At 39.2% G+C, this 13971-nt stretch overlaps 1 protein-coding gene across 3 annotated transcripts in view; it reads left to right on the top strand.

The window, feature by feature from the left end:
* Positions 1-13971, top strand: part of FAM184A (family with sequence similarity 184 member A) — a gene marked incomplete at its 5' end in the record, with an annotated part of 119950 nt that overhangs the window by 47135 nt on the left and 58844 nt on the right. For 2 of the 3 annotated variants that reach the window (XM_082668586.1, XM_082668585.1), the window contains 3 exons: positions 9585-10238; positions 10941-11076; positions 12501-12682. In XM_082668586.1, coding sequence (XP_082524712.1) covers positions 9585-10238; positions 10941-11076; positions 12501-12682 — 972 coding nt within the window. Of the gene's footprint in view, positions 1-9383; positions 10239-10940; positions 11077-12500; positions 12683-13971 lie in introns of those variants that run through there. The other variant, XM_082668584.1, reaches the window with a different exon arrangement.

Raw genomic sequence — 13971 nt, 5'->3', positions numbered from 1 at the left:
GAGTGCTTAATAATAAAAACAGAATTATAGAAACATATTCTTCCTGTGTTTAGGGCTGCTTATTTTTAATATTTATTTATTTGGTCACGCCAGGTCTTAGTTGCAGCTCATGGTCTCCTTAGTTGTGGCTCATGGTCTCCTTAGTTGTGGCATGCGAACTGTTAGTTGTGGCATTTGTGATCTAGTTCCCTGACCAGGGAATGAATCCCGGGCCCCTTACATTGGGAGCGCAGAGTCTTAACCACTGCGCCACCAGGGAAGTTCTTCCTTTGTTTAAAATGTATGAGATCTGTTTTTTTAATCGAAGTATAACTGACCTACAACACTGCATTAGCTCCAGGTGCACAATATAGTGATTCGGTATTTCTATGTTACAAATGATGTCTGTTACCATCTGACATAATACAAAGTTATTACAATATTTTCTATATTCCCCATGATGTACATTTCATGCCCACGACTTGTTTATTTTGTAACTGGGAGTTTGTACCTCTTAACCTCCCTTACCTATTTCACTCACCCCACCCCCACCCCTGGCCCTGCCCCACCCTGCAACCACTTGCTTGTTCTCTGTATCTGTGAGTCTGTTTCTGTTTTGTTATTTGTTCTTTGTTTTGTTTTTTTAGATTCTACATGTGTGAAATGATATGGTATTTGTCTTTGTCTGGTTTATTTCATTTAGTATGATACTCTTTAGGTCCATCCATGTTGTCTCAAATGGCAAGATTTCATTTTGTAAATAAGTTTCAAATGAACTTATTTACAAAACAGAAACACAGACTTAGAGAACGAACTTATGGTTACCGGGGGAAAATGCGGGAGGGGAGGGATAGATTGGGAGTTTGGGATTGACATGTACACAGTATTATATTTAAAATAGATAACCAACAAGGCGCTACTGTATAGCACAAGGAACTTGGCTCAATATTCTGTAATAACATAAATGGGAAAAGAATTTGAAAAGGAATGGATACTTGTATGGGTATAACTGAATCACTTTGCTGTACACCTGTAACTAACACATCATTGTTAACTGTACTCCAATATAAAATAAAATTGTGTTTAATTTCATTTTTTAGGGCTGAGTAACATTCCATTGTGTGTGTGTGGGTGGGTATGTGGGTGTACCACATCTTCTTTATCCAGTCACATATTGATGGGTGCTTAGGTAGCATCTTGGCTGTTGTAAACAATGCTGCAGTGAACATAGGGGTGCATATATCTTTTTGAATTAGTGTTTTTGTTTTCTTTGGAAAAATACCCAGAAATAGAATCTCTGCGTTGCATGGTAGTTCAATTTTTAATTCTTTGAGGAAGCTTCTTACTGCTTTCACTGTGCGTCAGTACATAGTGACTGCACCAATCTGCATTTCCACCAACAGTGCGCAAGGGTTCCTTTTTCTTCACATTCTCATCAGCACTTGTTATTTGTTGTCTTTTTGATAATAGCCATTCTGACAGGTGTTAGGTAATATCTCACTGCGGTTTTGATTTGCCTTTTCCTGATGATTAGTGATGTTGAGTATCTTCTCTATGTCTCTTGGCCATCTGTATGTCTTCTTTGGAAAAATGTCCATTCAAGTCTTCTTTCCATTTTTTAATCGGGTTGTTTGTTTGATGTTGAGTTGTATGAGTTATTTGTACATTTTGAATATTAACCCCTTATCAGATAGATCGTTTGCAAATATCTTCTCCCGTTCAGTAGTCTGCCTTTTTGTTTGGTTGAGTTTCCTTCACTGTGCAACAAGCTTTTAAGTTTGATGTAGTCCCATTTGTTTGTTTTCATTTTTATTTCCTTTGGCTGAGGAGACATATCCAAAAAGAATATTGTTAAAACTGATCTCAAAAAGCATACTAACTTGGGGCTTCCCTGGTGGTGCAGTGGCTGAGAGTCCGCCTGCCGGTGCAGGGGACACAGGTTCGTGCACTGGTCTGGGAAGATCCCACATGCCGTGGAGTAGCTGGGCCCGTGAGCCATGGCCGCTGAGCCTGCGCGTCCGGAGCCAGTGCTCCGCAACGGGAGAGGCCACAACAGTGAGAGGCCCGTGTACCGCAAAAAGGAAAAAAAAAAAGCACACTAACTACATTTTATTCTAGGAGTTTTGTGATTGGTTTCACATCTTACATTTAAGTCTTACATCCACTTGGAGTTTATTTTTGTATATGGTGTGAGAAAGTAGTCCAGTTCGATTATTTATTTTTGCATGTAGCTGTCCAGTTTTCCCAACACCATTTATTGAAGAGGCTATTTTCCATTATATATTGTTTATCATAGATTAATTGTACCAGAACTTTAAAAGAAATTGGCGAATCTGAGATTGCTCCTTTTTGCTTTGTTAAGTGTCTTGTGCCTCATGTAGTACTTATATACTCTGAGGGTGAGTTTTCCTCTCTCTCTCTTCTGTTGGTCTGTCTGACTGTCTCTGGCATTGATCAGAAAAGGAAAGTGAACAAATATCCAGAATTTTCGAATAAGCAAGAGAGAGAGGAAAACATCACCCTGAGGAGCAGTGATGACAGGGTCTGCTCATGGTTGCTGAGTGGTTGAGTCTGTCGTGAGACAGACATACTGGGAAGACTGACTGAAGCTGGCCTCACCAAGGTGAAGAGCATCATCCGTGGCCAGTGGAGAGAAGCTACTGATGGCTTCTGCGCTCTAAGAGTGTGATCTCATCTCCCTGTTACGGAGGAGCATGCAGCCGTCAGACGGGAGCTGCCCGTCTTCCCTCTCCACCTCTTTAACCTTGCTCTCTCGGAAGGAGTTTTTCCCTACTGTCAGTCAGTGCCAGTCTCTCTGCCTGTGTCAGGCAATCCTAGCCTCAGACTTTCTCCATGACTTTGGTGCAACAATTAGCCCTTCCCTAGGATACATTTTCAATTCCTCTTTTAAAAAAAAAAAAAAACAACTCTCCCTGGAATGGACGCTGCTGCCCCCTAAGCCATCATCCTAGTTGTCCCTATGTATTTCCTTCCTTTGACCGACTATTTCTTGGAGTTTATTTTTCTGCTAGCTGAGCGCCTCCATTTACTCAGTATCCACTTGTCCACTCGCTCTGCCCTCACCACTCTACTGAATGTGCTCCCTCAAAGATTATTTCTGAGATTGTGAATGCAGGGGCTTCAAGTGTTCCTTTTTCTTGACTTTTGTGCAGCTTTTGACAAGACGCCCTGCCCGTCCCTCACACCGTGGACTGTGATTCCCTGCTTCCACTCTTGCTCATCTCTCTCAGCACGTGGCCTCTGTCTGTGGGTCCTCATCCTCCTCCCGCCGCGGAAACCCACCCAAGGCCTGGTCCTCGGTCTTCTTCATTCTTCCTCAGTAGCTTCTCCCTCTTGGTCTTGTCCAGCTCAGCAGCTATGAGTATCTCTGCAGTGTGGACCATGTCCACTTTTCTAGCTCCAGAGCCCATCTTTCCTTTCACAGAGTCCTGTGCTCACCCATCGATGTGTCTTTCGCTCATACCGTTCCTTCAGCCTGTAATTCCATCTCTATAGCCTTCCCCTTAACGTTTTGACTAAAAGAGATTCTGGTTAAAATATCCTGTGATAAACCATAATGGAAAAGAATATGAAAAATAATATATGTATAACTGAATCACTTTGCTATACAGCAGAAATTAACACAACATTGTAAATCAACTATACATCGGTAAAATTTTTTTAAAAAAGAGATTCTGGTTAAGATAAAGAAGCATTTTACTCAGAATAAGGGAAAACTCATACATTACCATCCTCACTCCCACCCCAGCAAAGACTCATTTTGTATTTCTCCTCCTTTGTAAGACTTATCAATATTTCACTTTGACAAATTGAGTAAATATTTCTTTAAGGCTAGTCTCCACTAAGCTGCAAGAGAATAGACACCACACATATGCATCCAGTTCACCGTTGTGCCGATTATAGGTCTTGGCATGTAGCAGGTGTGCAGTAAATTTTTGTTGAAGGGAAGAATGAATGAAGTAGGAATTGACCATTAAAGATTTGCTAGTAAGCTATCAAACTTTATCTAGGTAATTAGATTTTTTTTACATTTCCAAAATACATGTTCTTTTTTATAAGTGTAATGATTAATGTTCAGTATTCTTGAAAAAGTTTAAGGATGATTTTTATAAATCAGTTTTATTTCAGTCAGTGATTTTTAAGGAAATTTGAAGGGTATCTGTTGGAATTAATGTTCCTTTAACTTTCTGTTTTCATTTTCATTGTCATGTTTTTCTACAGCTAAGGCATTTCGAGTATTGATTCATTCTTTTAGCACTGTTAATGTTAGTCTTTGAAAATGGTTTATTGTTTTCTGATTATAGTAGTAACATGCATTCATTACAGAAGGCTTAGAAATACTGAATATCCTCAGTTAAAATTTGGTTAATTTCTTAATACACCTTTAAATATGCATCTGCACACACATGCACATTCATTGTTTTCTCTGTATGCGATTGGATCTTATTGTATATAGTAGCATGTGTATTTGCCTTATACTACAAGCTTTTTCTTTGAAATATCCTCCTAAATGAGATGTGCTTTTTAATGGTTTCATGGTTTTACATTGTGGGAATGTACCATCATTTATTCAACGATTCTTTTACCTTAGCAGGGTTAAACCTGTTGGTATAATATTGCAACAATTGAGGTCCACTTAAAATATTTTAAGCTAATATAACATACTTATCAATGAACATGCTTTATTACTAATGAGTTAGCTTTTAGTGGGAACATTTATATTGCCAATGTATTTGCTCTGTCGACCATAGCAGAATACCATAGAACTTCTTGCTGTGTCCTCACATGGCGGAGACAGAGAGAGGAAGCAAGAGCTCTGGTGTCTCTTCTTATAAAGGCACTAAGTCCTATCATGAGGACCCCATTCTCATGACCTGTCTAAGCTTAATTACCTCCTGTTATCTCCATATAACATCATGTTGGGGGTTAGGGCTTCAGCATATGAATTTTGTGGGGTTGGGGGGAGACACAGTTCAGTTCATAGCAGTCAACAGTGAAAACTATTTCAGACACTTTTGTTTTTACCTAAGTAGCATTTTTAAAATTAGGATCTAGAATTGTTCTCACTTTATCTGTGGGTAAGAGTACCTGAAAATCTTCATAGAAAAAATTAAAATTACTCACAATTGCTTACTCATCATGGGTTATATAGTAAATTATGCATCATTGGCATAAAATGGAACTGTGAAATTGCATGAAATTGCTGAAATGATTGTACTGTCCCATTCCATGAATGTTCATAGTTCCAGAAAAATTGCGAATGGCTCTTAATGTCTTTTAAAATAGTTTATGAAAAGAGACGTTAGAGAATTTCCTTTTCTATGTGGAAAATCATAGCCAATTTTTTGGAGGATTATGATCAGTTACTGAAGTTTCTTTTAAACTTAGTCTCGTTCTCTCCATAAATAAATGATACAACTAACAAGGAAGGCTTAGTATCTTATAGTGCTTTATATTTTTAAAAATATTTATATAATATCATTTTAAAATGTCAATGATAAGTTGATCTTATAACAGTGTCACTAGGGTAGAATAAATACAATCTCCATTTAATATTGAGAAACTTGGGCTTCCGTGGTGGCGCAGTGGTTGAGGATCTGCCTTCCAATGCAGGGGATACGGGTTCGAGCCCTGGTCTGGGAAGACCCACATGCTGCGGAGCAATTGGGCCTGTCAGCCACAACTACTGAGCCTGCGCATCTGGAGCCTGTGCTCTGCAACAAGAGAGGCCGTGACAGTGAGAGGCCCGCGCACCGCGATGAAGAGTGGCCCCCGCTTGCCACAACTAGAGAAAGCCCTCACAAAGAAGCAACCCAACACAGCCAAAAATAAATAAATAAATTTATTTAAAAAAAAATATTGAGAAACTTGAAGCTTGGAGAAATTATTTTACCTAGGGTCAAAAATTCAGTTTGGGTCCATTCTGTTACTTCAAGTCATATATCTTCTATGTGTTCAAAGAACATAGAACCATCTATATTACCTTCGTCTGAGAAATAATAATTAATCAGAGAAAGATACTAATAAATGGTTACCTTTGTAATTATGTAGAAAAGTGAATAGCTAGAAGGTACTTTGTATAGTTAAGGTACTTGAAAATTCATATATAGCATTCTCATTTAAAAATAATATAATTAGTGGTATATTTTATATGGTCATTTCTAAGAGCACTGCTAATTTGTTATTGTCCTTGCCATCTTTTTATTGTTCCTTTTTAAGGTTTTAGAAATTTATTTTAACATTGCTTTCCTGGAAGATACAAATATATGGTCAGCATGATACTGTATTTATTTTATGTAATATACTTTCAGAATCACATAATTGGTGTTGTCAGTGTATGAGTTGTAGTGGTACAAAGCCTAGACTGTTTAGTAGAGAATTAACAAAGCTAGTGCAAAATCAGACTTTTTTATTTTTGGCTGCCAGTTTTGGCTGGTAAGATAGCTATGTATAGGTTAGGACAGGAGTTGGTAATAAGGTCTTTTCCACAACTCAACTCTGCTGTAGTAGTGGGAAAGCATCTGTAGGCAATACATAAAGGAATGGACCTAGCTGTGCTCCAATAAAACTTTATTTACAAAGACAAGCAGCAGCCATATTTGGCCTGTAGGTTCTAGTTTGCTGATCCCTGGATTAGAATATATAATGAAATAGAACTTCTCACCATAATATTTCCCTACTATTTATCAGATGTTTTGTTTACTTAAATTCTGTTTTAATTTAATGCTTTAATTCGCAACCTTGATCCCCTTTAATTTCACCTTTTTATTCACATTTTTGTGTGCTCCTGCGCTTCTGTACCTTCAGCTACTTTTCTAGGCTAACATCATCACACAGCTTTCCAGCCTTGTTGTCAGGACACCCCAAATTAAACCAGTCTAACATTTGCTGAGTTTCAGGAATGAGTGGTGGTAAGGAAATGGTGATGTTGGATATAAAGAAAAGATAGAATCCCATGAATGTAGGTGGCTTTGGAAGGCTTATTAAAAGAGGCAGAACTTGAGCTGACTTTTGAAGACTGAGAGAAATTAAATTAGAAAAAAGAGAAGAGTATTTCAATACATAGTTGACAAGGGGAGGCTCACATGTTGCTTCCCTCTCCCTTTTCATCACCAGTTATACAGAATCCCACCATGGACTGGTCCTTTTCATGATCATTTCCTGGAGCAAAGTGCTAACAGCGTGACTTATTTTCTTTGGGGATCCCATCTCTTGGGATTATCTCTTTTCCTTCCACGTGCTTATTAGTAAGATGAAGAGGGAATGCATGCAGACATGCTCTGGGAAGGTCTGCAACCTGTGGGCTCGACCAGCTCTGTTCCAGGCACTCTGGCAAATGGACTTCTCTCCAGCTGGTTGGTGTCTTTTTCCATAGTGCCCCTTCCAGTCTTTTCTGGCATCAGTGTGGTAGACAGGTATGACCCTGAGGGAAGGGAATAGGAAGCCACCCAACTTTCTTGGTTTATAGGCTACCTTTAAGATTAAAAGTGTAAATAAAAGGAGTCCTCCATGGGGATGTGTGTTAGCCCATTTAGGGACATAACGTGGAATTTGGAATTAGGTTTATTAAAAAAGAGAGACACCGTGAATAAGTATTTATTTTCCTCTGTGCACATGTTTTCCTGTGGCCCTTGTAGGAGAAGGGTAGTTGTGGCAAGACAGGCAGAATCTTGCCGTCTCTCAACCTTTTTTCTTTTGGTATGACCACATCTCAGTCACGCTGAAGAAAATAGATACAGCAGACCTAGCCGAGTGTATGGACAGGGGACTGGGTGTGGAAGACAAAGCCCTGTATGGAGGGAGTGAAGCCCCTGCAGTGGGGTAGCTCCAGTGTGTATTCTGCTTTCTGCCAGTGTAGCTGCAGGCTTAGCAGGCGACAGCCTAGATTTAGCAGCAGGATTTGGAGTTACCAGGATCTGTGGAGAGCCAGGTAGTTTGTCTCAGTTACCTTAGTCTGCATAAACAAGTTCTCTACAAAAAGGACAACACTTCCTCATCTTAATTGCAAAAGTATTTGGTGCTGGGACTTCCCTGGTGGAGCGGTGGTTGGGAATCCGCCTGCCAATTCAGGGGACGCGGGTTCAGGCCCTGGTCCAGGAAGATCCCACATGCCGGGGAGCAGCTAAGCCCGTGTGCCACAACTACTGAGCCTGCGCTCTAGAGCCTGTGAGCCACAACTACTGAGCTTGTGCTCCGCAACAAGAGAAGCCCCTGCTCTCCACAACTAGAGAAAGCCCACGTGCAGCAATGAAGACCCAACACAACGATAGATAGATAGATAGGTAGGTAGGTAGGTATGTAGATAGATAGATAGATAGATAGATAGATAGATAGATAGATAGATAGATAGATGATAGATAGGTAGTATTTGGTGCTGGACTTCATTTCTGAAGCCAAAGTAAGATCATATTAAAATAAGCGAGGTTCCAGGACGCTGATTTTTAGCCTCTGGATTTTTGCTGGAGTGTATAATATTTACTTTTTTTTACTTCAGAAGAAAGTAGGCACATCTCTAAGCCTTAAGTTGTGAATATTACTGTTGGACCGTGGGGCTATGTGGAGGACATCAAGGAACATATGAGAGTGGGAGTGTTACTATAAAAGGAGTATGTTGTCATTGGAATTAAGGTGGGGAAATCTCAATGGAATCATTAAAACCCAAGGACAAAAATGAAAATAAAGACCTGTACTCAGAACACTCTGGCTCTAGGAATCTGGCTTGCTTGGAGGCGGAGGGAAAATTAGGCAATGAGTAAAACTACAACATTTGATAGGTGAGCACAAAAGTACTAATTGGATTTTGTAAGGAGACCACTTGGGAGTGAAAAGGATCAGCTTTAAAAACAGACCATAATGGAATTAGAAAAGGAAATTTCTAAATTTAAAATATACCAGACTTTAGGCAGTTGAAAGAGGCCTTTGGGAAGACGTAGGGCCTAGAACTTCCACTCATGCAAAGCCTCCTTCATCTCTAGGCCTCCAGTGCAGGGCAGAGACTTACCATGAGGCTTTTCTCCTGATCCCACCACAGTCCCCAGGAAGCTAGACTGGGCCGTAGGAAAACTCCATTCTCATAGACCAGGTAGCCTTCTTTGTCTCTTTCCTCCTCACTGTTTCATTTCTAGGAAAACATTCTTAATTTTGAATGCTTTAAAAACCTACTCAAAAAGTCTTCAAGTACAGATTTTAAGATTGGGCTATGTAAATTTGCTAAATAAATCTATGAGTACAAAAACAGTGCATGAAGTTTTAGTATTTAATATTTACCATAGCCAATATTATCTGCATAGAAAAAAATGTCAATCCAAATGAAAGAATTAACTTCAATTAGAAAGTAACATGGTTTACTGAATTCTTCTCCCTTTTTCTTTAAAACCATGCAGGTAATATATGCTTTGAACACTAAAAATGATGAGCACGAATCTGCAATTCAAGCCCTCAAAGATGCTCATGAAGAAGAAATCCAACAAATTCTTGCAGAAACAAGAGAAAAAATATTGCAGTATAAAAGCAGAGTATCAGAGGAGTTAGACCTTAAGAGAAAGATTCAAGTTTTAGAAGCATCATTAGAAGATCACATAAAAATGAAGCAGCAGGCTTTGACAGAATTTGAGGCTTATAAGCACAGAGTTGAGGACATGCAACTTTGTGCAGAAGCCCAGCATGTCCAACGCATAGTAACCATGTCTAGAGAGGTTGAAGAGATCAGAAGGAAATTTGAGGAAAGATTACGGAGTTTTGGACAAGTCCAAGTACAGTTTGAAAAAGACAAACGGTTGGCATTGGAAGATTTGCGAACTGCTCACAGACGGGAGATCCAAGAGCTGCTGAAGTCACAGCAGGATCACAGTGCCTCCGTTAGTAAAGGACAGGAGAAAGCGGAGGAGCTGCACAGAGTGGAGGTGGAGGCCTTAAACAAGACACTGGAGGAGCTAAGGCTCGAGCGGAAAAAGCTAATTGAGGATTATGAAGGCAAGTTGCGTAAAGCTCAGTCCTTTTATGAACATGAGCTGGATACTTTGAAAAGGTCACAGCTTTTTACAGCAGAAAGCCTCCAGGCTAGCAAAGAAAAGGAGGCAGATCTTAGAAAAGAATTTCAGGGACAAGAAGCAATTTTACGAAAAACCATAGGAAAATTAAAGACAGAGTTACAGATGGTACAGGATGAAGCTGGAAGTCTTCATGACAAATGCCAGAAGCTTCAGATAGCACTTGTTACAGCAGAGAACAGTGTTCAGGTGAGTAAAGAATATTACATTCAACACATGGATTTTTTTTCCACTTTTTTTCTTTTCGATTAGACCACTTTAACTTTTTTTTTTTCCATTTTGCTTTTTTTCTACTTTTGTGACAAAATCAGTGAAAAGGTAATCTTTATTACCCTGTAGTGTTATTTCCTACAACAATTTCAGATATGAAAGGCCCAAAAAGACAAGCTTGAAACCTTATTGATTGTTTATGAAAGGATTTTTTAATAACATGTTAATATTTTCCCAGTGATTTGGGAAGTTTAAAATATTGGTCTTTAATTATGTTTTTTTCCTTTTCCTCCATTAATGATGGGGTCTGCACATCAGTTGATGTCCAGACACTGAACAAAAAATTAAGATTGCTTTATAAATAGGGGTATGGCTCAAGTCTAAAAAAAAAGCCAAAAAGTCTCTCTGGCAAGTCTTTGTTTCTTGGCATAGAAAATTTCATAGGTATGTTTTTAATATCTGCGCAGCATTTAAATATATTAAAAAGGGTCGAATAGCCTTTCATGTTTGGGTCATATGACTTATGAAGATAACAAGTTATGTGTCACTGATACAGATTCAAAACTAGGTATTGTTAAGTGTGACTTTTGAATAAGAGGAAGTTGCTGCTCGTAGTTTAAATGCATTTTTTAGCTTAGCATCATCCTTGCATATTAATAATGGCTATCTGATTTTTCTTAGGTTCTTCAAAAACAGCTTGATGATGCCAAGGAGGGAGAAATGGCCTTATTAAGCAGGCACAAGGAAGTGGAAAGTGAGCTAGCAGCAGCCAGAGAACGTTTACAGCAGCAAGCTTCAGATCTTGTCCTCAAAGCTAGTATGTCTGACCGCAGTTCTTGGTGTATTCCTCAGCTAAAACCAACACTTAAATGTTAATTTGAGACAGATTAGCCTTTTCTTCTCATATTTTAAAATTATTTAGATTCTAAACATGTTAAAGGGTTCTGTTATCTTGTTAATCAATCATGAGATAAGCAAATGATAACTTATTTTTAGGAATATATTTCTATAAAAAAATTAAGATTTATAGGTTTTAGCACCAATGTCAGTCACTAAAAGAAAAACACTCTAAGAGGCTTTGTCCTTTAAAAACATGTCCTTTTAAAACATAAATATTTGAAAATACTTAAATTAGCGGAACTATATTTAAATTACAACAGCCTCATTTCATTTGGCTTATTAATGAGGATCATGTTACATACCAAAGCTGGGTCGCCCGTCCTGACGTGGCTGACATGCTCACTTCGAAGCCCTCACTAGAGGAGGGGGGTGGCCTGTATCGATCTGGAGTGACATTTCGCTGGGGTGTTTGGTGAGCCTGGGAGGCCCTTGAATGAGTTCTGTGAGGATGTCATGTGATTGACTGGCTCATTGGTGAATCCCAGATTACCGTCCCCCTGAAGCAGAAGCTTTTCGACTTTAATGTGTATGAAAATCACCTGGACAGCTCGTGCGACCACAGACGCTAGGCCCCAGCCCCAGAGTTTCTGACGCAGTAGGTCTGGGGCGAGCTTCACTTATGACCAGTGCTCCCAGGCGCTGCTGGTCCAGGGCGCTTTGAGAACCGCTGTCCTAACGCATATGCCTTCTGAGCATATTTTCTCATATTCACTTTCCATCTCTCTGTCTCTGTTCATACCACCCCCGCACACTTTTGTCTTTTTGCTGTCGTCATTTAGGTTTTCATAGCCTTGCTGTCCTTATCTGTCTCTTGCTCTGCCTCAGTTCTTTATCAGGTCTGTTGTCTACAACAAATTTAGTTTCAGCCAAACTGCTGCCTGCCGTCCTTCCTTGCTGCATACAGATTTCTTCTTCTTTATGTTAGAATTTGGAAAAAAAGAGATTAGAAAAGAATAAGTTACTCATTTTAGTGCCATCGTGCTACTCAGTGCATCTTCTCTTACTTTGCTTTACTCCCAGGACTTTTATATGTACCTGAGGAGTTGTTTCTACCTCAACCTGTAGAGCTTGAAATCTTCAGAAATGATTGGAATGGTTCTAGGTGCAGGGAGCAACATCAGTGATGTGAAAATGGACTGCTTTCTAGTTTAAGTAATTCTACTTGGATAATAAGTATTCCCATGGTAAATATTTCTATTGCATACAGCGAGGAAACCAAAGAACTATTTGTACATGCAGACCATTTACTTTACTTCCATATTAAGTACATTGTGTCATTAACTATAAACTTTTATACCACAACGTAACATTTTGAATTGGGGCTTTCTTTTGGGGGGGTAGGTCATATTGGAATGCTTCAAGCAACTCAAATGACCCAGGAGGTTACAATTAAAGATCTAGAATCAGAAAAATCAAGGGCCAATGAGAGATTATCTCAGCTTGAAGAAGAAAGAGCTTTTTTGCAAAGCAAAACCCAGAGTCTGAATGAAGAGCAGAAGCAGCAGATTTTGGAACTGGAGAAGGTAAAGAATGATGGAGAACTCCACCCCCCCTCCCCCGCCATGAAAGAAAAGAAAGAAAAGTTCAGTTTTCCTTTTTCAGATTTTATTTAGAGTGTTTACTTCTATTTCATAGTAACAGTCTATGTCTTAACTCCAGGAATTTTTTGTTTTTATTTTGAGGAGAAAAGGTATTGATATAAAGCTGGGCTATCCCATATTGTGTATATGTTCAAAATATTGCTGATAACAATTTATAACGTAAGAACTTAGGACATTTCAACCTATTTCAAGCCAGAAGCTGAATGAACTCTTACTTCAGTGGGATGTACATTACGGTTAATCGTATTTATTTTTCTGTTGATGAAACGTATTATTGTGTATACACCTAGGAAGTGTCTGTTAAACTGAAAAGGATGACCAAAATCAAGCCCTGAAAATTCATATACCAACATACTTAATTTCTAAATGAAATAAATAAGACATATGATGTGTAGAGTAATTGCTGAATATTTATTCCAGTTTTTCACATATCTACAATACCAGGTGAGGGTTTGGGACACTCTTCCTCCTTCTCTCAGCAGCCAAGTGTATTGAAAAGTGTCTGTTCTCCTCGCCCTGGTTCACCTCCCACTCACTCCTTACCTCGTGTGGGCTGGTTTCTCCTGCCACCACTCCACAGGCTCGACATTGGCCTCAGCCTCCAGTGACGTCCTGGCTGCTGGACTGGGGGGATCTTGTCTTCCTGGGATACTGACTCCTCTGATTTACAGCATCTCTCTTTGGTTCTCTCACACTTTCCTCCTGTCTCCCAGGCCCTGCAGTCCCAGGCCCTGAGTCTGTGAGCTTCCCTCTTCTCTCTGTGGCCTTACCTTTTTTTTTTTTTAAATTTTTATTTTTTAATTAAATTTTTATCTAATTGTTTAAAAAAAGTTTTTATTGGGGTATAGTTGATTTACAATGCTGTGTTAGTTTCAGGTGTACAACACAGTGAATCTGTTATACATATACATATATTAGTCTTTTTTAGAGTCTTTTCTGTGTCCTTACCTTTAATGTTCCTCTTGCATTCTCATCTCATTCCACAAGCTCATCCATTCCAGTAACATCTGCTGTCACTTGGTCAGTGATATCTCCCAAAGCCGTTCGTCTAGGCCAGATCTTTTCCCTGAACTTGAGTCCTGTGTATCTAACTCCCACTAGATAACTCCCACTGCAGACAGATATCTGTTTCTCACAGATGTGTCAAATCAACCTGCCTAGAACTTTCTCCCCTCAAAATACTATATTTCCTTTATTCCTTTTTTCAACCA

The sequence above is a fragment of the Grampus griseus genome (assembly GCF_964374135.1).
Source record: "Grampus griseus genome assembly, chromosome: 13".
In the NCBI taxonomy this organism is placed as follows: Eukaryota; Metazoa; Chordata; class Mammalia; order Artiodactyla; family Delphinidae; genus Grampus; species Grampus griseus.
This window is presented reverse-complemented; position numbering and strand designations above follow the sequence as displayed.